Raw genomic sequence first — 24,603 nt, forward strand, 5'->3', positions numbered from 1 at the left:
TAAAAATACAATATTCCTCTAAAACCAAACCAAATAGTAAGCCATGAAATTACTATGACATTACATATACAATACAGATGCATACATTACATGCATCATTTACTTTTACTTTAATGTCTGATACTTTCAGACTTTTACTAGGGCACTAGTTGACATGAAGTATTCATTTTTATTTTGAAGGCTACCACCGGAAGTTGAACAGTAACCGTCACTTGACGTTTCGAGATTTAAAAACATTAGCTACAGAAACGGATCTGTGGCACAAAAATTACAGTCCTATTTGAAAAGTCGACAGTCACCGAGGAGAAGGAGGTAAGAGATTGTTTATAAGAGATAAATAAAACACTCTGTAATTGTTTATGTGTACATTTATAGTTAAGATATCCCACGAGAAGCTAACAGCCTCGAACCCTATCAACCCAAGCGTTAGGTTAGCTAGCTTCCAAGTACCGTAAATGTTGATTTAGTAACGTTAACTAATATTAACTAGCTAACGTTAACCGACCTTATTTGAGCGGTTATGTGCCACAGCTGTAACTAAATAGCTCATAAGCCTGTACGGAAACACATGTATGGCATTTGGCCAGCTTGCTTTGCTGTTCAACAACGTTTTGCTCCAGTGTAGGTATACACTTATGCTATTTTCTGCATGCAAACCTCATGTTATGTGTGTAATGTGAAGAAGTATGCACCAGCTTCAACTTTTCCAACAGACCAACCAGCCAGCCAGAGGTTAGGTGTTCATGGCTTGTGTCGTCAGCTGATGCTTAAAGCATCATTATGTAACTTTCTGACCTTAAAGTAGCAGCTCAAAAATCATGTTGATGGTACAGTATCTTGTAATAGGGTGAATGGTGTCTCTGTCTCAGCCACATCACTTGTTTCTGCAACTTCAGTGAGAGGTTGGGATCATAGTGTTACATACATGTTTACTTCAACACACCTCAGAACTGTATCTATGACCTTCTGCCTGCCTGTTTGTGGACGTGTGTCTGTGTGCGCTCCAGGTGCCATGTTTTCCGGCAGGTGGAGGTTTGGTTCGGACAGGGCCGGTGAGGTGGACCTCTTCACAGACCCCCATGAGAACACTACGGAGACTCTCTTGCAGCTTCTCAGAGCTGCAGTATCTCCAGAGCCGGAAGCTGATGGCAGCGTGCTCTTTGGCCACTTAAGAGGCACTGTGGTCGGCCTTAGATATTACACAGGGGTGGTGAGGATCGATCAGTCACCTATAAAGATGTATTTACCCACTAGTGCAGGTTGACAAAAGCTTTAACACATCTGTGTTTGACTCTGGATAGGTAAATCGAGGGGAAATGGTCGGTTTAGTGCGACAGCCCCAGAATCAACATGACAGGAATGCAGTGATGGTCGCCAACATTTATGGCAACCAAGTAGGTCACATCAAGCGGGAGCTGGCAGCGGCTATGGCCTACGTCATGGATAACAATTTGGCTAAAGTAGAGGGGTGAGTAGATTGTTCTCGACTCGTCATTTTTTTTCATATTTTTCTCGTACAGTGGTTTTGAGATGATATCTAAGCTCAAGTCCATCCTGATTACAGTGTGAAGAAAACCGTGTGTGATTTTGTTTGGATATTTTTCAGGGTGGTGCCCTCTGGGACAAACAACTCGTTCACTATGCCAGTGATGTTGTCATTCTGGGGCAAAGAAGAGCACAAAGCGACTGTGAATGAATTCATGGCACGTCGAGGATTTAAACTGAACACAAGTGGAAGCGGAGGTGCAACAGGTACAGACGGGCTCAACCGTCGCAATCTCACTTTCCTCCTGATGTAAAAGCTCTCATATATATCAGTGTAGCCCACATTGTTGCATAAAAAACAGCCAGTTTTCAGTCACAGTCACTGTTTATTTGTGTGTATGTGTTTGGTTTCAGGTGCAAATCAGAAACCCTATAATAGTATGAATCAAGGAGCCCTTGCATTGCTATCGAAAAAAGGGCTGACAATCCCACTGACTGCACAAGAGGTAATATACTTATGATTCACTTAGATGGATTCAGGCAAATGGTAGACAGTAAACTGGATGTGACTTTAGTGGATAGTAAAATTGGGATACGGCACTGCCAGCCGAAGTTTAAATATTTTCAGTCAGCTAAATGTATAAATAAAAACATGTTATTGGCTTTCAAGAGCCTCTTTTTGTTTGACTTTTTAGTGCATGAAGAATTCATTGTTTTTAATGCTGAAATTATGTAGGATGACTATAGATTTACACATCGTCCTCTCTTTTCAGCTGAGAAATTCATTCGACAACCTTTTCGAAGGCTTAATGGAGAGTAAAGATGGAGAGAAAGAAGCAGCCAAGGTTTGTATTTGAACCATATACATTTTGTGTATCTGTTTGTAGTCAACATTTGTGTCATTAACTGATGATTGCATGATGATTCTTACTGTTTTTAACCCCAGATTATTTGTTATGTCCACTGAATGTCGCCCCTCCAGTCTTTGCTGCTGGTCCTTTGTAATGCTGCTAAAGCTTAATCCTAAATTGGGCACACTGATGGTGAATGTTGATAAAAGCATCGACTAAATGTCTGTGACATAATTGAAACAAACTACGCATGTTCCTCCCTTCTCTTGCTCAGTTTTTGGAGAAATGCTTCTCACCTTTACTTTTAGTCTGACAAAGTAGTAGTTGTTGTACATTTCTATCAAAGTGCAGCTTTAATGTCCTTTTTCTCTGCAGGCCGTTGGTACTCCTCTCCTGCCTCACCAGAAGCAGGCGCTGTCCTGGATGTGTGCTCGAGAAAACAAGTCTGGGCTGCCACCCTTCTGGGAGAAGAGAGGCGAGCTGTACTATAACAGCCTCACGTGTTTCTCTGCCAAAGAAATACCAGAGAGAGTTCGTGGGGGGATACTGGCAGATGATATGGGACTTGTGAGTAACACACACACCCACTTTCTAAATGTGTTACGTCTAACCTTTATGTGTTGTAATATCATTACAGTTGAAAAGAGGTTGATTGATGAATTACAAGTTGATTTATACACTAGCCCGTGATGTGATTTGGTCAGATAATCTCCAATTAAAACAAAGAAAAGATGAAGACATTTACCACAATAACCATATTCACACTGCTGCGATGTAAGCCGACCTAATTCGACACTAAAGCCCCTGTTCGTGTTTTTCAGGGAAAAACACTAACAACCATTGCTCTGATCCTCACCAACTTTCACCAAGGAAAACCTCTCCCTGTGGAGAAATGTGTAAGTGTAGCTGTTTGTTATTTTTTTCAGTTTTAGATGTGATGATTGGGCTTGAGTCTAGAAATCTTTGGTTAAGCTACCTAAAAGTGCTTGAATTATCTGCACAAACCATGTCTGAGTGACTTGTATTCAACCATTGTAAAGTGTTTGTTTACGTGTGTGCAGGAGCAGTCCTCGCCCATGAAGACCAAAACTAAACCACACATGGCCTCCAAAGTTGAAGGTACTCGCAACTTTCAATGAATGAACTGCTGTTTATTTTTTTCGTTTTTCCCACCTCATGCCTCAGTCTTCCTTTATCTCTCTTTGTGCCTGTGTGTGTGATGTTGCATCTTTGCTTCAGGAAGCACGAGTGCAGGAGCAGGAGCGAGTGATACAGCAGCATCTGGTTCTCTGCACTCAGACCTGTAAGTTTGATTTGATTGATTACATTTGTCATGCTCAGATTATATTGTAATTGCTGGGGTTTTTGTTTTAATTGCAAAATGTGATCATGCGTAAAGGTAAAAATATCACATCTAAACTTATTTTCATTCATTTTCCCATCAGTCTTTCTATACAGGTGCACACCTGATCTGTAAAATGTAACAACGATTGAGTCCATTGAGTGTTATTATTAACTAGCTGTCTTCATCGCTTCTTGTATTTTGTGTTGACTTAATTTCTTCACTAGAGTCAGTCAAGTGTCTTCTTACATGGGCTGACATTGTCTTGTGTGGGTCAGTCCTCAGGTGGAGGGGATCTCTGGTGATTCGTCAGACGTCATGGAAATTATGGACAAGCCAGACAAAAGTAAGAATCGATTCTCATCTCCATGTTTTTATCTAGTTTGTTTATCTGACTTGAACACAACAGTAATATTGGTGCTGCAATACACACCCATGAACAAGCACCAGATGTACAAATTTTGTTAGAGACATACTTACTGAAAACACCAGTCCACAGGAGGCATTTTCAAAGAAGTATTTTCTACTTAAAAAGGTAGAATAGAGAACGGTATAAATGGGACATCAGATGTGTCATCTCACCTTCTAACTTTTACATACCCGTTCCTGCTATTAGCATCTTTTGTCTTGTTCCACAGAGTTTGTGGTTTACATTTTACCTGACATCTCCGCTTACAGGTACGAGCAAAGGAAAGACGAAAGCCATCAAGCGAAAGCCCAATAAAGGTGCAAGTCCAGTAATTTTCTTGTATTTGTCCACTGTAATAGGTGCATCTTGAAGACATTTGATTTTTTTTACACTTTGTTTGAATAATTATTCTTCATGTGAAGAGGCCTCAGTATTTCTGGAGGATCTGGACTTTGCTGCAGCACTGGGTGGCTCCGCGACAGATACAGGCGTAAAGAAGAAGAAAACGGCCAAGAAGGCCACTCCCACAATCGGTGAGTTTGAGTATATTTATACCTGCTGTTTTCACTGACTGTATTCATTTATAATGTTGTGGTACTAGAGATGTTAATGTCCTTTTATGAATGTGCAGGTGCGGAATCCTCTATCATTGAAAGTGCAGAAGACTTATCAGCAAGAACGACTCTCATCATCGCCCCACTGTCTGTGCTCAGCAACTGGCTGGTAGGAATACAACGAACACAGCAAAACACACATTCGATAAAGTGAAAGCTCCTGAATTCAGCGTGTCATGCTTTTCTCCTCTCTCCTTTTGTATGTGTGCGCAGGACCAGTTTGAGCAGCACGTGCACCCTGACGTGAAGCTAAATGTGTATCTGTATTACGGCTCGGCTCGCAACAGGAGCAAAAAGTTTCTGTCCTCTCAAGATGTCGTGATCACCACCTACAACGTTCTCAGTGCAGACTTCAGCTGCAAGGTGAGCCGATGTGTTCACATGGGAGACGAAGCTAATGTGGTGCAGGATGTGCTGCTCAACAAAGTCATTTAATGAACTGTATGTTTAATTCATTTCCCTTTCAGAGTAAGAGTCCGCTCCATGGGATCGATTGGCTGAGAATTGTACTGGATGAAGGACACATTATAAGAAATCCCAATGCACAGACTAGTAAGGCTGTGCTCGACTTAAAAGCTCAGCGCCGCTGGATTTTGTCAGGTATAACTAAACTTTAAGACACACATAGATAGTCCAACATATAAATACACAAACATTCTTGGGCTCAATGATAATAGTCCACCATGAACACTCATTGTGAGACTGTCCATCCCTCCAGGTACGCCAATTCAGAACAGTGTGAAGGACCTGTGGATGCTACTGGCCTTCCTGCGTCTAAAGCCCTTCGATGTGAGAGAGTGGTGGAACAGAGTGATCCAGAGACCTGTTACTCTGGGCGACAGGGCCGGCGTGCAGTGAGTGCCCACAGATATCTCATGCACTCAAGTACCCCAGATAATGTTAGAGGTTGTTGATGTTTTATTGTGTGGTGATGCATAACATCAGCATAACCACAACCTCCAGGATGCTTTCTGTAACTTCCACGGTCTTGGCCCCTTGATAGGCATTTTGGAGGCTACTTGAGAGCAACCGGAAAGGAAGGGGATTTCCAATGTGCTGACTGTGCTGCCTGCACTTTTTTTCCTTTCAGATGGTAGAATAGTCTATCTTAACACTTCACGTTGTAGCTACATACTTTTGAATAATGTATCAGGCATCTAAGTTGTAACATTACTACTGAAGACATTGAAAAGTGTTCCTATGATTTAGACTATAGTTTGTTGTTTTAAAGGGTATCTGGAAATGCTAATAAACACTCATCCTGTTTGAGTGTTGGATGAAATTTGGTAATTGTGGTCAACGTGCAAGTATTTGTCATATTACAATTGATGCTGTGCGCAGGAACCTTCAGACCCTGGTGAAATGCATCACCCTGCGGCGGACCAAGACCAGCGAGGTGAATGGGCGCCCCCTGGTGTTCCTGCCTGAGAAGACAGTCTGTGTGGAGCAGGTCGAGCTGAGCCGGACAGAGAGAGAAGAGTACGAGCTGGCACGCAATGAGGGAAGAAACACCATCCGCAGGTATGTGTCATAGTGTACGAACACATGCATTGAATGAATTGACGACAGGACAGAAATGATTATCAGGTACAAAAGTAGTTAGTTGAAGAGGCCATTTTGACATAGTTTTCTTAACTTTTTGTGTGTGTATAGATACGTGGCTGAAGGGACGGTCTTGAGGAATTACGCTGATGTGTTGGCCATCCTGATGAGGCTTCGACAGCACTGCTGCCACCCAGACCTGCTGGCAAAAACACTCTCAGAACTGGGTATAGTATAGCTTCTGGATCCTCTATACATGTTTTAGTGAGGTTTTTTTAATCTGGCATCATTTTCCTGTTTGAGTGTATTCATCTTTTGTCTAATAGGTGCTGGCGCTACACCTGCAGAACTGCGGGAGCGTCTGATTGAGAAGCTGCGGTTGGTGTTGGCCAGCGGCTCTGATGAGGAGTGCTCTGTGTGTCTGGACTCAGTACAGCTGCCTGTCATCACACACTGCGCCCATGTTTACTGCCGGCCCTGCATTGCCCAGGTTATCAGCACCGAGCAGGTACATGTGTTGCTCGAAGTGGATAATCCTCATTTGGCAACAAAAGCAAAATAAATTACAACATAAAGTACTGATATTGATTATGACCTAAATTGTTGTTTTAATCATTGGTGTAGGCCCATTTCCTAGAAATGCCTCAGGTGTAAATCTAAATCTTTACCTCAGTTTCCCTCAGGCTGCTGATGATTAAGAGATCCATCATTTCCTTTTGTGTTTCTGTGCGTAGGACACAGCACGCTGTCCTCTCTGTCGAAGTGAGATTAAGACCAGTGAGCTGGTGGAGTTTCCACAGGAGGAAGTGGAGGAAGAAAACACTCCAAACTCTGAGAAGTGGAGGACAAGCTCAAAGGTACACTGCGTACACTGTGCTGAGGCTGCAGAACTGACAAAATGGTAGTAAAAACACTGACTAGACTTCTAAAAGATGCAAACCATTTTAAAACTTTAAAGAAAAATGTGTGTGATGTGGACTTCATCGTCCTCTCTTACGTTAATATCTTTAATGCACAAGTGCTCAATGAAAAATACAATATGCACATACAAAATTGCCTCGAATGCCATAATTCCATTCTTATCTGGACCAGTTGAGGCACAACTTGTAGCAAGACACATTGGAATTACTTTAAGAGTCATAACTTGTTACCCATTTAGTAGCTCTTCTTACACTGGTATTTTTTTGACTCCCTAATTCTTGTCTCAGAATCTTTTATCTCTTTTATATCTTTTTTCCAGCAGTGGAAAATAGACATCGTGTGCTGCCGCCTGATAGCCCTGTTGTTCCATGTTTGTTTTTTGTCCCTGCAGGTGCAGGCACTGATGGGAAACCTGCTCAGGCTGCGATGTGAAGATAGCAGCATCAAATGTTTGGTCGTCTCTCAGTTTACACGCTTCCTCACCATTCTGGAGAATCCACTGAGGTAATACCTGCGTTCAGAGTCGAGGTTCAGGATTTTTTGGAGGTCTAGAGATCTGACAGCAGCATAGTAATTGTCCTCCTCTTCACCAGAGAGCATGGTTTCACTTTTGTGCGTTTGGATGGCACCATGAGCCAAAAGAAGAGGACTCGGGTCATCCAGGAGTTTCAGAGCACTGCAGCAGACAGTCCTGCCATCATGCTTCTGTCACTCAAAGCCGGTGGGGTGGGGCTTAACTTGACGGCCGCCTCACATGTTTTCCTCATGGACCCTGTAAGTACTAGTTCAGGCCAGAAACCAGACACAGACAAATGTTATTTATACACTTCCTCTAACACCTCTCATCTTTTAAGAATTTCCTACAATCATACGCTTCTGGGAGTTTTTGTTTTTCTGTGTAACACACAGCAGTAAGAGCTCATTAATATACAGTTTGTAAGCAGCCAACAAAGCTGGAACGCTCAGTGTATACCTGGCGCTACTTTCCAGAAATGTATTTTTCATCCGTTTGAATACACACACGTTATCATTAACGTTATCATCATATCAATCTTTCTTGTGTGGACAGCCATTAAACAAAGATCACCCTCGTGATGTTAAGGCCATTATCTACATAATCTTGATCATAAAAAAATGAGATCACACAGAAAGAGATGCTGAATAACAAAGTGTAACTTGTAATGAACTGTGTGTTTAAGGCATGGAATCCTGCTACTGAGGAGCAGTGTATTGACCGCTGCCACCGTTTGGGACAGAAGAGGAAAGTCGTCGTGACCAAGGTCAGAAAAACTAGAACACCGTTTGTGTTCGTAGTGTTGTTAAGCTAAGTGCATTTTGTGTCTGTGGCAAGACATTCAGTTTTCCTTAGTAAGTTCCATACTGTCCATTTTACACTGAATGTGATACCTGAGATACATCACTCACTAGATGTTCCTTGTATCTTCATGTGTGTGTCTGTTGCTACAGTTCATTGTGAAAGACTCGGTAGAGGAGAAGATGGTGGAGATCCAGAGGGGGAAGCAGGACCTGGTGGAGAAGGCTTTTGGCTCCACGAACTCTGACAGGAAAACATCTCGCATCGATGACATCAAGGCTCTGATGGAGCTGTAGATGTCTGACAATGGGCCTGAACTTGAATATGTCAACACTGCAACAAGACAAACCTTGAACCATTACAACAGTTGACTGTTCTCTTTTGTTTTCTCAGTTCATGTCTGAGAGTTTTTGCACACATTATTAATGTTTGGTTCATATTTTGAAGGTAATATTTTTCTTTAATAGTTTAGAATTATTGTTCTATTTTAATTCTACCTGTTTTATTAACATTTTGATAATAACTCATTCACAGGATGCACCACTAGACAACCTTTTGATTTTGTTTAGTTGTGGTGGGCCGGTTTGTCTTGATTTACATTTGTCGAATTCTGCATAAAGATGTCAGAAAACGACTAGACCTTTGTTATACACTTTGGTGTGTTGTGTGCTTTATCCCATATGTTTCCAACAATGTTCAAAACCAGAGAAATCCCCAAGTTTACTCAAATGGATTCATTTGGTCGCCTTCTGCTACTTCCAGGATAGAGAAGTGGGCGAAGGAGACCAAACTTTACACACTTTAACGATACTTGTACAAGTGTTTATTTACCCCAAACAGCCAGATTACTTAACTCAACATCAGCTGTACGCTGGTGAGCAACGGCATGCACCAAGGTTGTGCATCTCTTTGGATTCAGGTCAACTTCTCCTCTCCGTACTGTCATTCAGGTAAAGTCCCTTCCCCTCTTGCTCCATGAGACAGTCAACATTATAGTACACAAACACCTGACAATGGAGGTCACCTCCCCAGATCGCTGCTGCAGTCAGGTTGATAAACTTCAGTGAAGATAAACCAACAATAATAGTTAAAAGGTCATCTCTGAGCTCTCCTGTCGGTTAACTGTGTTGGATTTCGGCAGAATCAGATACAACCGTGTGTTTTCCTCCAGAAGGTCTGGCTCTGCACATGGAATGATTTATTAGTCAATTATAATAATCATTTAAATGAAGGACCAAAAAAACACATTTTATAAAGGTCACCTTGGGTGTATACAATAGGAGTGTAAAGAAAATTGAACTCATGACAGAAGGGGTGGATAAAAGGTGTTTTTTCACCTGTTCTTTATTAGCACTTTAACAGGGATGAACAGTTAACAGCTGGGTAACAGGGCGGACCTGAATTACCCGTTGTCACTACAATTATATTCCACCTCCGCACTTATGCATATTCAGGATTTAGCAGACTGACAAGATTAAGAAACTCTCAACTTTGTCAGCCTCTTGTAGGAGTGTGCTGAATGGAGTGAGGAGCGCTATTATTACTTTACTGCTGGGAGCTAAAGATTACGGTTTAGTTTAAGGGCACACAGCTGGAGTGAAGCAGAGGAGGTATTAGTAACAAGGAAGCCGAGGACCGAGCAAATTTTGCTGTGCTACTAGCAGCAGTTACAGTAAGTGAGGTTGTTGTAAACAGTAAACGGCAATAAGGCAGCTGGTAACACTACAGACAGGAAGTGATGAAACTGATCATGGCACAAAGATATACTGACATGGGGTCTGGCGGGGACGCAACATGCGGGACACGCGTACAGATAGAATGTCCGGGGTGCACACGATTACTTACAAACTGATTTCGACATCGCTTAAGGATGTGGTCTGACTTTTCGGACCCATGTTTGAACTCTGTGCCATGTAAATACGACACAACAAAATACCAGACATTACAAAGCTGAAGTCACAGGGAGCTGGTGATGAGTGTCACAGAGGCACAGATAGGGGGATGTTTATCTATGTACTCAGGTGAGGTGAATACTGTCTGGTTAAAGCGGGCCGGAACGTGGGACTGTAAGCTGGAAGTGAGCCAGTTACTGCATATCTGCTCGAAAGTGGTTTATTGCAGGACACAACTTTTAAATCTATTGATTTCCCCTCTGCCCACGGGCCTTTTCCTTAGTTTGTGTTTGCCGTCGAAAGTTTCCACGGGTTAGGAAGACCAAATCCATCTCCATCGGATGCAAAAAGAACACTTAAAAGGCATAATATGTAACATTTCCACATTAAAATGACGAGATATAGTGAATGAAACAACTATTTGACTGAGTTGTGGACTGAACATTATCCCACGTGATTCCAAACACCCAGAGATATCCGAAATTGTTTTCAAGGTGACGATGTGTTTCATTCAGTCGCATGTCGCCCTCTGTACTTTTTTCCGTCTTCAAGGGAAACACTGGAAACACTAGATGATACGTCGGACAGTGAGGAAGGAAGTCGGCTAACTATCTCGCTATGATCCAACGAAGCCACGTCCTGTCATCAAACTACTTCTTTTGTTATTGTTGTGACTGAGAGACCCCCCCAAAAGCGGCAGAAATTACATACTGTGCGTTTAAGGAATAGTCTGGCATTTTTGGAAAGTAACGTTTTGCTTTCTTCCAGTGAGTCAGATGAGAAGATCACACCTCACATGTCCACATGGTGAAGCTACAGCCTGGCACTAAAAAGGCGTCGGCTCTTTCCGAATCAGGGCTGCTGCGATATCATGATTCTATGTGGCAGAAGCAGCCACAAGCTAGCCAGTTAACAGCTGCTCCTAGCTAATATTACCTTTATTACCTTTGAACTTTTGGACATCCTTTTATCCTATTAGACATCCGTACAGTTTTGTGATAATTATCATACAAATTGGGAGGTCACAGTGACCTTTGACCTCCACATTTCAATCAGTCTATCCTTGAGTCCAAGTAGACATTTGTGCCAAATTTGAAGAAATGACCTCAAGGCGTTCTTATATAGCGCGTTCACAGAAATCGCACGGACAAGCGTATGGACGGACGTATTGATGGACGGACAACTCGAAAACATTACACCTCCAGGCGCCGGCCACTGCTATCACTGCTGCAGAGGCATGTAACAGTGTTTGTCACAAATGTCTACTGTTCTCCGGAATAATAAAATGTTTGCCCTGGTAAAGACTATAAATATGATCGAACTGTATCAATCCTCTTTTCCTAACTCTCAGCAAGAAAGCAAATGACTGTACTTTCCCAAAATATTGAAGAAAAATGAATGATTAGAGTGTGTGGGAACAGTGTTAGACTCTCTGTCATTCAAATACACACTGACAGGTTGCAGAGAGTGAGGCTGAACGCTGCACAGGGGCTAATCGAGCCCCCCGTGATTGGCTGAGCAGTGGTTAAATCCCCACCCACACACAGCTTCCGCTGGTGCTCTCTCTGTCCATCACGCTCCCTCGCCCGCTACTTTAGGAAGGAGTCAAGCTTTCGCTCGATGTTGGCGAAGGAGTCGTCGCCCAAGTAGTCGATCTGGCCCGCTTCCCAGCGCTGCTTCCTCTCCTCTGATGAAAACTTCTGAGGAGGCGGGGCGAAATGTGTCGGCTGCCCCTTCACGTCCTCTTCAAGCTTACTCTGTGTGACAGACAGGGAGAGAATGAATGAATCATTACACGGCACAGGAGGATACTTTATAAGGACTGGTTTCTCCAGGTTCAGCCTTGCTCGGCTGAACATTGTTTTACCCTCAAGACACAATCAGCCCGAGCAGGTGTTTCGTCAGAGGAGTCAAAGTACGACTAAGAGATTTTGCAACACACTTGCGGCAGATAAGGGTTTCTAACATGAGGTTTGGCTTCCTATAGTAGGTGTACACTCAATAAGTCCCTATCTCTGCCTGAGATACTGATTTTTAGACATACAGATACTCTGGTTTGAGTGATAATCCATTTCTGAGACGTTTTTCTTTCCACAAAAGTGCAAAGTTTAACCGGATATAAGATGTCTCATGCAGCTCCAGCAAGTCAGTTCTTATTACATGTGCACCGGAGACTTTAAGTTTCCACATCGCACTCATCTAAGTTGCACAACTGTACCACCGTGATGTCACATAATCATGTAGCTGCACATACCGTACGTCTTTTGGTGAGATTTTGGGTGAGTGTAGTCAATCGTTCCTGCCTTTAGCAGATGTGAACAACAGTCGTCAAGCTGTCTGTACAAAGATCTGTTCGCACAGTGACGATCAAACATTCAAGTAAAGCAACAAGCATCTAAATACGTTGAGTGTAATGTAAGCTTTGAAAGACGAAGGAACAAAAACCTTCTGCTCACAAGTTGCCGTCCCTGAACTGTGGCGTTGAATAACGGCCGGAACATTTTTTTTTTCAGAGACATTGTGACGTCAGAGTGAAGCCGACCTTTGACCCTCTGGATATAAAATGAGACCGCTTCATGAGGTCGCAGTGACCTTTGACCACCAAATCTAAATCAGTAAATCCTTAAAATTGAAGAAATTCCCTCAAGGCATTCCTGAGATATCGTGCTCAGAAGAATGGGAGGGACGGACGACAGACAACCCGAAAAACATAAAGAATCCGTCGGCGCAGCTGCTTAATGAAACATACAGCTTTAATACCCACTTTAATACATTTTGGGTGTTTTTCCTGCTACATTCCAACTTGGTTTGATTCGACCAGTAGCTTACAGTCGCTAATGATAGAAAACTTCAGATAGATGTTAGATAACGTAGTAAGTTCCCTGTTTTTGGTATTGGTCAGGTCGCTTAGTAATGACGTCTTCAAACTAAATGTAAAACTAACTGACTTTTGAGAAGTTATATTAATTTATTATGCCATTATCCAGTAATTGACAGTCTTGCTGTTGAACAAAAGTCACCCGGACTTCAAGATTCACTTTAAACTTAAGCCAAAGCGAGTGCTAGACTTTCCTCCGCTGAGGCCGGGGCGTTTGCCTGTATAAACTTGTCAGAGTGACACGATATGGCACAACTTGAGGCAATTGGGCAAAGCTTCAGGTTTTGGCAGACTTTTTTGATTATTTCACCGCTGTACTGTCGCAACAGGCCGCTTGGAAACTTCCTGCTACTTAGTGAAGTGTTTGTTTGAGGTCTGGCCTCGCCCCCCCCTCCTCATGCATCACTGACAACGGAAAGCTGCTCATGCAGTCCCGACACGACTGAGAGGACTGGAATAACCAGCAGAAACCCAGACAACTTCGGGCAACGGACTGGTGCCAAGGAATGTGGAACCAATTGACTTTTTCTTGTTACTGTGACAACTTGAAAAACTAGCCACCTTTTTTATCTGGAGCTTAAGAGGGAGTAAAAAAAAGGCTTTGTTTCACCACTTGGTAATTGCACTGCGGGATGGATTTAAATATCTTAAATACACCTCAGAGAGAGAGAGAGATAACCCTGTAATCAGTGGTTTCGACACAGCCGGGGCACGATGGTGATGCAACTCGCCGAACGTACAGTCACAGCCGTCCACATCTGTGTCTCAACTCATGCACGACACGCTGACTTACGTCCTCGTTCGCCTCCACGCAGCCGCTGCTGAAGGGAGTGTCCCCGTAGGCCCGCTGCAGCAGGGGCAGCACGGACTTGGCGTACAGCTGCCACCACATGAGCAGGTAATCGGGGTGCAGCTGGCACTGGTCCGGGGACAGCGAGTGACCTCTGACCTCGCCGCTCTGAGCGTCGTAGGAGTGACTCCACGGCTTCACCTTGCCCAGGAAGTGCACTACTTTGGCGTCACGGCCGTACCTGCAGGAGGCAAAGAGAGCGTCAGGTGGTAGAAGGGCGGGAAAGAGCAGCTGTGGCTCAGGGGGTAGAGGTTGTTTTCGGAAGGTCGCTGGTTCGATTCCCCTGGTCTGCATGTAAAGATACCGAACCCCAAACTGACTCTTGTGTCCTTAAAAACTTATTTGTAAAAAAAGCTTCACTCAATAGTAACTCCAAAGCGACTTACAGCAAACCTAACTGACTGGGGAACATGGTACGAATGCAGTTTCCACATAATGACACTAAGATGTAACTTGTTACTTGAACCACACAGCTGAATTCTGGAGAACTGTTTTGCCAAGTACCGGAAGTTTGGTGTGTATCATTAACACGATATCACTAAATATCACGGTTATCTTCCTGCATCCCCCCCTCTTGCACTCTCTGCAATCAAACAGAAAGTATACAAGTGCAGCTGCAATCGCTCGTCTTTTCTTGAGGCAGGATGTGTGTTGTTCCGACGGTCTCTTGTAATCCAACACCCGAACGCACACACAGAAATACACAAACCTTTGAACTGACCTTGGATACGTTTTATGCCTCCTCACACATGAAAACACCCTGAAGTCTCAGCTACAGAATCGGGGCAATGAGGCGGCTGCACACGAACTCATGAAGAAACCCTGGATGCACTGATCGCGAATGTGTGTTTGCGCGTGTGTGTGTGTGTGTGTGTGTGTGCACTGACTGTTTGAAAGCTGGCAGGTAGGAGTAAATGGCGATACTGCTGAGGTTGTAGATGAAGGGAAGGTGTTTGGAGATATCCGCCGTCGCCCAGGTGTTAAAGAAGCTGTTGAGGACCCCCTGATCTCCACCTGCAGACACACATGCAATATTTTTAAACATGACATAGTGAGAAGTGGCTTGGGGAGCTCTGGTTTGGTATTACATTACATAAATACAAAGAGAACCCCTCATTCAAGATATTAACAGTCATGTGAAAACCATTCTGTGTTCTTGCTGTGAGCCATGAGAGGGGATTCAAAGACACAAAAACAAGATAATGAATGAAATTAAACTGTTTTCATGGCCTTTTTTTTATTATCCTCATAACATTTGCCTCATCTGGCCTCTCTGCTGTGGCTCTGAAATCCGGGCTGACACACTGCAGCACATACCTGACTGGTCAACGCCACACACATACCGTACATTCCCACGGAACCGTGTCCTTTCTCACGAGTATAAATAGAAAACTGAGACGCGTTGACATCGCCGGGCGAGGATGCTGCACACGGTGAATTACAGCGTGCGGACGCAACCACGTGACAGATGTATGTGGCACTGTTGACGCAGGCAAAGGTCAGGGGTGAGCTGGTGGCGCGAGGACGAGGTTAGGCCAGGTCAGGGTTAAGACGAGGACATACTGAATGAGCTAATGTTAGCATTTAGCCAGGGCAGCCTCACAGAGGAAACCAAGTCTGCATTGCCAACTTTACTTCCTTTGCTGTCTGCTTTGACGTTAAGGCTTGTGCAGGTGTATTTCTTTTGGCGTGTCTGCCTTGATAGGTAACATAAAGCTTCAGTCCTCAGTCTGGATGGCTGCTCCTCGGCTATGAGAAGTGATTTAGGAGCAAATTCCTTGTGGTTTGGAGTTTTTCCTGCTTCTAAACTGAATCTGGCGGGTAAACCAAATCTGCACTCCTCTCAAACTCCCTCCAGGGATCTGTGGTCGTGGTCGAACGCGTTATCTGGTGTAGACAAGCTACCGGAAGAACCCGCTATCAGCCAAGATCCCAGCTTCCTCGTCATTTTTCTGAATAACAGCCAGACAGCAGATACCGGCATCTGCCTCCCTGTCACTTCCCCTCGTCTCTTCGGATCACTTTCTCACCGTCAAAGCTGCCGTTTTCACTGCAGAACTGGAGCAGCTTCTCGTGCGTCTCGTTGGACGGTCTGAAGACGAACACACCTGAGTTGAAACAGTCCGGCCAACCTGGATCTGGCGCTGCGGATAGTTCCTCCCTCTCAAAGAGTTCATCTATATTTGAGAGAACCTGAATACATCGAAAGAAATGTTACTTACTCGGACACATCTAGTTTCATCTTCCCTGTTTCCACAATAGTGATTCTTGAAAAAAAAAAAAAAGTCTAATGCAAAGATGAAAAGAAAAAGCAATTCAGGTGTTTCAACTTAATGTTCTGTGTAAGGTAGCTTTAATAGCATATCTGACTAAAAGTTAAGGATGCTTTCTGCTGTCGTCAGGTCTGTTTCTCACCAGCGTGTCCGCATCCATGAACACACACTTGCTGTAGTGTGTGAGAGTCCAGCAGTGCAGTTTGGTGAACGTCACTCCCAGATCAGGACGCTTCATGAGGGACAGGTGAGCCGAATCGCCCGAGTCCATAACGTCCACCATGCGCACCTCGTCAAAAATGGAGCGTAGAGCATCTCTGCGACACAGACAGTGCGATTTATGATGTCAGTGGGCGTGTCAGATATCATTTGACTTTTTTTTTTCGTCATCCAAAGCCTCAATGGGCTTTGTGTTATTACCTGCACTGTTCTGCAACGTGAGGCCCAACCAGAGCGACCAGTTTCCTGGTTGTGTTATGGTTTCGTAACGACTGCCCGAGAACCATCGCTCCCTTGGCGTAGCTGTCGTTGGTCGCCAGTGTCACAAAAGCCTCGTCTGTTTGGAGGAAGCACACAAACACACACACACACACACACACACTGTGATCAGCCACCTGACCAGGATGTTATCATTTCTGTGTCACTCATGTCTCTTCTGTCTTTCCGCACAACACCTAGTACAACACTTGGCTCTCAAAATAAAACATTTCTTTTACATTGTCTTGATAAGAAAAAACAGGAAATGTTTGCAGAACAATTTGACGATTATTTTAACTAATAAATCAGTGGTTCCCATGTTTTTAGCAAGTCATACCCCTACAAAGCCAGTCCGATGAACTATAAAGTGGTTATAAAAGTGGATGTTACAGTAATTTCATACAACTGAACTGTTAAATGTCAAATTAAACTGCTTGCGAGCATTATAACAAATTACACAGTGCACTTTTTTCCAGCCTCTTGGCCCTTTAAGGACAGTGGGACACAACACAGGCAAACTTTGTGTTGTTGGGTCACAACCGAGCATCACTGTTCATTTTGCTCACAAGCACCAGGGTTATTGACGTGCTGACCGACAGCGAGTTGGATCATGTTAAAAAGTGGGCCGAACTGCTTCCCCGACTCCCGCTGACGCCGCTTCTGTTGTCCAGCATGTATCCTGTATGCTGAAGTGCTGAAGTAATGGATGACCCATTAACCAGGCTGGTGACGAAGATAGACAAATCAGCACCAGTTATGTAAAAATTACCTCAAAAGATACTCTCCAGCTTTTTTTTCTATCAAAGTGAGCAAACATCCTAAAAATATGAACCCTGAGAAAGCAACGTTTTGTTTACTTTACATCATAAACTTAACCCATCTGTCTCTTAATTTGACAGCAAACTACATTAAATCAACCCACATTCATCCACCTTCCCTCCTCCTGTCCTCACTGTACGACCCACTGCCTCCACTTCATCTGCGGGCCCATTGTGTGAACTCTGACGAGTCCCTCCATGCATATATTAGCGACAGCAGGGGGCACACTGTGTTGCTGCTGCCACAGTATAAAAAGCAGGCCCGGAGCCAGCAGATAGTATTCATCAAGCTGAACGTGTGTGAATGTGCGAGGGGCTTCTGGGAAACCTGACCGGAGAGGCGGTGTTGTACGGTCGCTGAGTTTCTCTTTCAAGGAACTATGAAGTGACTAACGCAAGAGTGTGAGGCGTGTCTGGAGTACAAGGCCACACCGGAAGCATGTGTTGTGTTCCCACAGTCAGTGTGACCCACAAACACCACACATCAGGGTCTGACATGCCTCAAAATATGACAAGAGATATTTATGAATGAACAGATTCTGATGAAATATATGTGAATGGTGATAATGGTGCAGGGATTGTACAAGATAATGATGTAATAATCCGATAAAATCTGCATTTATTCAAATTCCAATGTCAAATGTATGGTTGTGTGCAGATAAAATGTAAAGAGATGCTTGTAAAGTGTTTATGAAGAACAAATACACTGTTATTTTATGGAATTACATGTTTGCATCATATAAACATGTAATTCCATAAAATAACAGTGTATTTGTAATAACTAAACTCTTTGCAATACAGTAATTTTGTAGTCATTTCAGGGGCTACATTAATAATAATAGAAAATAGAAAGTGTAACACTATATAGCCTTATATAGTATTAAAAAAGGGCCGCATACTGTGGCGCACGTACGCACTGAGAACATCCAGTCAAGGTAATCAAAGACCCTACATTAACCCCGGAAGTGAACAGGATGGTCTTTAAAAAATAAAAGCACACATGACTTATGCAGGAAAGTTTTAGGGAAAGACGTAAGACTCGGGTATTTGGAACAACTTCAATTTCTGCAGTACAGAGGTTGTGCTTTTTTTTTTGCAGTAGGTGGGCACAAAACACCAGGGTGACGCCAAAAATTTTATTTTGAAAGTACCAGATAACTTTTTATACTAAAAAAATAAAATAAAATACCAGCTTCATTTTAAATAAAAATCTAAATATAAGATTGTTACACTTCTTCAGTTTACGCAGCGTATGCTGCTTGAAGAAATCGTCCATGTTGGTAATTTCAACTCGCCCACTTTGTGACACCAGGATGTGCAGTGTCACAATCCACACTTCAACTCTGAGTTCACTGAGGCTGCACATCCGACTCAGACCTCTACATTAAAGCTGGATCCAGATTTTGCTCACTAAATAAATGCTCATATGCTGCAATGATGTGTTCAGCCAAAAACTGACCGAATATCCAAGTACATTTACTTAACTATCGACAGATTTACAAGTTTACCAGTCGTACTTTACTTGAGTATTTCCATTTTCTGCTACTTTACATTTCTTTTCCACCAAGTTATGGAGGACAATATTGTACATTTTACTCACTACATTTATTTGATAACTTTAGTTACTACAGCCAAAGTAGCTGGGTATTATTGTTTTGTTTTTATTTCTAAAGTACAAAATGTTAATCAAAATCCTTCATTTCAGAACAAATAATCAGTTCACCTGTAACTTTCTGTTTATACTATACATACATGTAAATATATGTATGCTTTACTTGTATCAATACTTCTGACAAATATGTACGTTTGATATCAGATACTTTAAGACCTTTTTCTAAAAAACTATCCATATGTTTGACTTACTAGCAATATTTTCTACAATATCTTTACCTTTACTCTAAATCTTATAAGCATATTTGAAGGATCTTCATCAAGAATGAAACAAATCTCTTATATTTTTTCATTGTCCACACCAATTAACGCTTTAACTTTGAAGATTAAAACCGGAAGTGCTGGTCCTGTTGCTCGCCAGCTTAACTCTGGTCCAAACCACTGCAGCGCCTCATCACACTAAGAACCAGAACCTCTAAAACGCTCAAGTCAATAACTAACACTATAAATGTGTCCTCGTCGCTGCAGCAGTGACTCTACCAGCAGCGGTTTTCTTGCAGCCTGCGGATAAAATCGCGATGTTTCGAGAAGATGAGAGCAGTGCGCGCAGCCCCGGTCCGGTCCGGAGTGGCCGTGTTCCGGTACCAGTGCGGCGGTTGTGAGTGTCGTCGGAGCTGCCGGGGAGCCTTACCTGCCATGGTGCCGTGAGGAGAGCTCAGCCGGGTCGCGGGGGTCGTGATGGGGCAGATGTAGGGTTTGCACTGCGAAGGGCAGAGCTTCAGCAGCTGGGAGCAGTCCAACACAGGAATTAAGCCCCACATTTTCCGGGTCATGTGACCAATGACAGCTGACACGCCCCCCAGCCTTTCTCTCTCTCTTTATCTCTCTCTCTCTCTCTGTTTTCAGTTTATCTCAATCACTTTATCATGTGTGATGGGAAAACAGAGGACATTAGGCAACACTGACAGGCTTATATTCTGCAGGAATGATATTGAAACCATACAGGTAGACAGAAGCGGTCCCGCAGTGTGATGATGCTCTGTTGCAATTAAAAGTAATGCATTTAAAAGTCTGCAAAATGCATACTTAGCACATTAGTAGCATCAAAATAGACTTGAATATATATATAAATATAGATAAACTGTCATTTGAAGTACCATTCTGTTCTTCTGAGCGTTCATGTGTGAGCATCACTGTCATGCTGCAGCGGCTGACATGCTGCTGGTTAGTTTAATCTATAAAATAACCTTGTATTTGTTTATTATCTTCTTCATTAATGATCTAAATCTACCTTGGTATTTAAAAAACTAACTAGTGGGCCTATATAGGACCAGAAATGTCAGATTAAATGTTGTGGTTTAGCGTGAATAGCACCACATTGAAACAGTTAAGTAAAGTACAAATGCCTCGAAACTGTTGGCTATCACCGTCAATATATTGATTATTTTATTCTAATAGATCTGTGTTGTGTACACAAGGCAACAGTCCTTCAAGATTCTCCTTGATTAAGAGTAAAGTTATGTATGTCCCTGAGAAAAATGAAAAACAGGAAGCCACAAAACTCCCTTTTACTTTATGTTTAATTTTACTTCCTGTTATATAATTAATTAAAACGAGTGTCCTGTTTGATTAAGTTTGGGATGTTTATGGAAACTATGTCGTCTGCAGCAGCCCAGCAGCAGGACGACCTTTGGTGCGTTTCACTTTTCCGAGAAAACAGGAAGATCCTGTTACCCCATCAGTCTGAGTCAGCACCGCCCCTGTGTGGTGGTGACTTTGCATTACAGCCGGATGAAGCGTCAAACTTTGACATGCATTCATCTCACGCACACCTATCGCCACATCCAGTATTTAGAAGAAATTATAAAAAACAAAATGTGTGGTGCAGTTGGTGTAGTTGTGGTGCAGCTCTTCTTTGGTGACGCTCGGTGCAAACTCATTCTCTTCATCAGCAGTTTGAGATGAGTCACAGAGGAAAAGATGACAGACACAGTCCTTCCTTTCTGCTGCTGTCACAGCATTTAACACCCTTATCCATCCATGCAATCGTTAACTGGAATAGCAGTGCGTTTGAACAGTATGTTAATGACTAATTCTGCCCTGTTTGTGCTTTCACTCTTGTGTGCACCTCTAACCAAAAACATTCCCTCTTTTAGATGATAAAGGTACATTTGCTTTTTTTTTTTACAGAAAGGGAGGATTTCATATACCTGTTAAGTAGGAAGCACATTATTCTATGCAAAAAATATTTTTAGGCTCAAACTCTGTATATAAATTCATACTATTCAGCCTCTTTAATAGTCAACACAGTAGCACGACCCAAAGCATTCAAACAGTTTTTGTTTCCACCTCCCTGCGCATGTGCTCCAGGATGCCAGTGAATAATGCAGGGGGCTTATGAGAAAGTCTTTGGCCGACCGGCACAACTTTTACACCAGCAGCAACTGATCCTGGCTCAGGGTCCCGCACCCGGCTGCATCAAAGGCTGGAAGTGGTGCGCTTACCTGAGAGCGGCGATGAAGGAGGAGGGGGGTAACCGGAGAGCACCTCAGAGTCACAGAGTGAAACTGGGCTGATCAGGTGTCTCAGGTGAGGAGGATAGACGTGATGGAGGTGTGCTGGCTCAAAATGTAGTTCTGTCTCACTTCTGTTGTGAACAGGTATGAAAATGACGGGAGAGAGAAATTCTGCTTAGTCTTATGGGACTGTTTGTGTCTTTTCAGAGGTGAAGGGAGAAGCTGACAGGGGAGACGTGAAGAAAAGAAAAAGGTTAGGAGAGAGAGAGTGAAAAAGAGGGGCTTGAGAAGGAGAATAAGGAAGAAAAGGCCCCAATACCAATTCTGAGTCTGCAACAAGCTGATTTACTACTTTGGATTGGCCCTGCTCCGGACTGTAAGCCCTTCAGCCTGCCTGCAACTGAATGTAAGCTACTTACTCCTCTTGTTTCCTTACATTGTAGTATATTATTCTTAAAGACTTTACTACACAATTTCAAGTGGACAAACTTCGTTCTACGGCCAAATGTTGCCTGGATGTTCAAGGATCAGATGACGCTGATTCAGGACTAAATAATGCACAAAGACAATTAAAAAAAAATAAAAATCTGCAGCGGTTTTAAACCTGTCTGTGTGTTGGACACTGGGCTAAAGTGTCACTGTTTCTGTGAAGTGTCGCAGTTTAATCTAAGTGATGCAGTTGGCTCGGTGCCTCAGGTTACAAGGCATTGTGTGGCTGTGAGGCAAACGGTGCAGACAAACACAGGCCTCATGTTTTAAACATGTTCCACAGGAATAAGAAAATGTGCGCGTCATGACACTAGAAACACTAATTTAATCCTCAATACTATTTTCCCACAAACTGCAACAAGAGGACAGACACAGTGAAGTTTCAGTTACTGTTGTTTATCATTAATTTAAAAATGTCTTCAAAATCAACTGCTTGAATGTCTGTCGATGCCCTGAGCTGCATCTTAAAAGCTTATAGGACAAGCTCTAGTTCTTCCCATCTTGTATTTAAAAAAAACTGTTTATCAATGAGTAATTCTTCATGAGAATATTATTTATAATAAATAAAAATTTTTGACAATTTGGACCGATTTTATAAATTATATTTGTTGTTTTTTTTTTTTTTTTTTTTTTTTTGTTCTTAGTTTTGTCATAGTGATCTCAGAATGATGTCAGAATAATATCAAAGTTATGTCAGAATGATGTCATAGTGATGTCAGCACAATGTCATAGTAGAATGATGTCAGAATGATGCTTGTATGATTTCATAGTGATGTCATAGTGATTCACGAGTGATGTCATAGTGCTCTCAGGATATGTTGTAGTGATGTCATTGTGATGTCATAGTGATCTCAGAATGATGTCATAGTGATCTCAGAATGATTACATAGGCTGTGTCTGAAGTCACCCACTCATTACCTGCTCCCTAGTCACTATATAGGGAGTCCAACATAGTGGACTATATAGTGAGCTCATCAGCAGAAATAAAAAAGCACTTTCAGACACTTTTCTGGTTAATGACGTCACTACTGTCGTGCACGTGAAAAATGAATTGAAACCTTCATGCGTTCGTCCGCAGTGCAATGCATGATGGTAAATATTGTTTGGTAAGTGACCATCAGTTGTACACAACTTTTCGCGATGCATTGTGGGATACTTTGAGTGCACTATATTGGGTATAATATTTCCCACTAGACATTCGGACAGCACGACAAAATGGCGTCGTCACTATGTAGTGCACTATATAGGGAGTAGTGAGTGATTTCGGACACAGCCATAGAGATCTCAGAACGATGTCATAGTGATCTCAGAATGATGTCATAGTGATCACAGAATGATTTTTTAGTGATCTTAGAATGATTACATAGTGATCTCAGAATGATGTCTTAGTGATGTCAGAATGATGTCACAGTGATGGTTTTGAATGTTGACTCAGCGTTCAAAACCAATGACACCATGTGTGTTTAGATTGGTTCCCCACACCTCACTTTCACTACAAATGTCTTTCTGCCACCAGGCACTCCAGCAGCCTGGCAACACTCTCTGCTTTCATGTCTCCATTATGGACTAAATTAATGAATTGACTCGTGTTTTGTTCTGTGTTTTTTGGTGGGGCTTACTCTGAGGAAAACAAACAGGGAAAAGTTGTCTTTTTCCACTCTAATATAATAAAAGGAAACAGCCAGACAGTCAGTCCCATGGTAACAGTCTGTAACAAGTCTGTCAACTAGCACCAAAAAAGCTCACTTACCAACACGTTACATCTGGTTTGCATTATCCATGCAAAAAACTAAGTATAAAAAAACAAGCAGTAGTTTTGTGGATTTTGGGCTGTTTCCCCCATTTCCAGTCTTTACGCTAAGCTAAATTAACCATCTTCTCATACTCATATTTAGACATTGGCAGGGAAAATACCCCTTTAAATTGTATATGGATAGGTCTTGGGCAATGTTTAAGGCTTAAGATAAAATCAGTCCGATAAAAGAGCACATGTGTTTACAGCCTCAGAGATATGATGGTTCAATTCAGGGCAAATATGACCCCACAGCAGCACACTGCCAAGGGGGTGTAAATGTGTCTCACACACAAAGTATATTAAAATGTCCTTGTATGTGTTTTCAATTTAATTAATCTAGTTCTTTTTATTTTGATCTTTCATTTTAGGGTTTAAATGTTCTATTCTTCCTGAGACGCACTGAAAGACAGACATTTACTTTGACTGCAGATCAGCTGTCCAGAAGAGAGAAACAGATAAAGCTCTCTCTCTCTCTCTGTAGACAACAACATGATGACACAGCTGAGGTGTTAAATGTTAACCGTC

General features: G+C 42.6%; 2 protein-coding genes across 2 annotated transcripts; one reads left to right on the forward strand and one right to left on the reverse strand.

The window, feature by feature from the left end:
• Positions 1-157: 157 nt before the first annotated feature.
• hltf (helicase-like transcription factor) lies at positions 158-9,131 on the forward strand. Its single transcript, XM_030392047.1, has 25 exons — positions 158-312; positions 1,008-1,210; positions 1,302-1,468; positions 1,607-1,752; positions 1,900-1,991; positions 2,259-2,330; positions 2,712-2,903; positions 3,158-3,232; positions 3,398-3,455; positions 3,576-3,639; positions 3,957-4,024; positions 4,357-4,404; positions 4,510-4,620; positions 4,719-4,810; positions 4,915-5,064; positions 5,169-5,301; positions 5,420-5,555; positions 6,043-6,222; positions 6,355-6,470; positions 6,570-6,751; positions 6,978-7,100; positions 7,556-7,668; positions 7,758-7,938; positions 8,364-8,444; positions 8,632-9,131. The coding sequence occupies exons 2-25, from the start codon at positions 1,013-1,015 to the stop codon at positions 8,773-8,775; spliced, it is 2,922 nt and encodes a 973-aa protein (XP_030247907.1). The 5' UTR covers positions 158-312; positions 1,008-1,012; the 3' UTR covers positions 8,776-9,131.
• Positions 9,132-9,794: 663 nt separating this feature from the next.
• On the reverse strand, positions 9,795-20,124 carry gyg1a (glycogenin 1a). The gene is made up of 7 exons (XM_030392058.1): positions 19,970-20,124; positions 16,793-16,928; positions 16,515-16,689; positions 16,130-16,292; positions 14,987-15,113; positions 14,043-14,280; positions 9,795-12,128 (listed from the first exon to the last, which is right to left on the reverse strand). The coding sequence occupies exons 1-7, from the start codon at positions 20,109-20,111 to the stop codon at positions 11,961-11,963; spliced, it is 1,149 nt and encodes a 382-aa protein (XP_030247918.1). The 5' UTR covers positions 20,112-20,124; the 3' UTR covers positions 9,795-11,960.
• Positions 20,125-24,603: the final 4,479 nt, after the last annotated feature.

Source organism: Sparus aurata, chromosome 16, assembly GCF_900880675.1.
Source record: "Sparus aurata chromosome 16, fSpaAur1.1, whole genome shotgun sequence".
Classification (NCBI taxonomy): Eukaryota; Metazoa; Chordata; class Actinopteri; order Spariformes; family Sparidae; genus Sparus; species Sparus aurata.

Bases quoted from the DNA above. Each gene is read 5' to 3' on its own strand.
- hltf (XM_030392047.1), top strand. From the start codon at position 1,013: ATGTTTTCCGGCAGGTGGAGGTTTGGTTCGGACAGGGCCGGTGAGGTG. The intron at 2,331-2,711 runs GTTTGTATTTGA...TTTTCTCTGCAG, and splicing joins GAGAGAAAGAAGCAGCCAAG to GCCGTTGGTACTCCTCTCCT. The intron at 4,405-4,509 runs GTGCAAGTCCAG...CTTCATGTGAAG, and splicing joins CAAGCGAAAGCCCAATAAAG to AGGCCTCAGTATTTCTGGAG.
- gyg1a (XM_030392058.1), bottom strand. From the start codon at position 20,111: ATGACCCGGAAAATGTGGGGCTTAATTCCTGTGTTGGACTGCTCCCAG. The intron at 16,929-19,969 runs GTAAGGCTCCCC...TCCTCCAAACAG, and splicing joins TCCTCACGGCACCATGGCAG to ACGAGGCTTTTGTGACACTG. The intron at 16,690-16,792 runs GTAATAACACAA...TCTGTGTCGCAG, and splicing joins CACGTTGCAGAACAGTGCAG to AGATGCTCTACGCTCCATTT.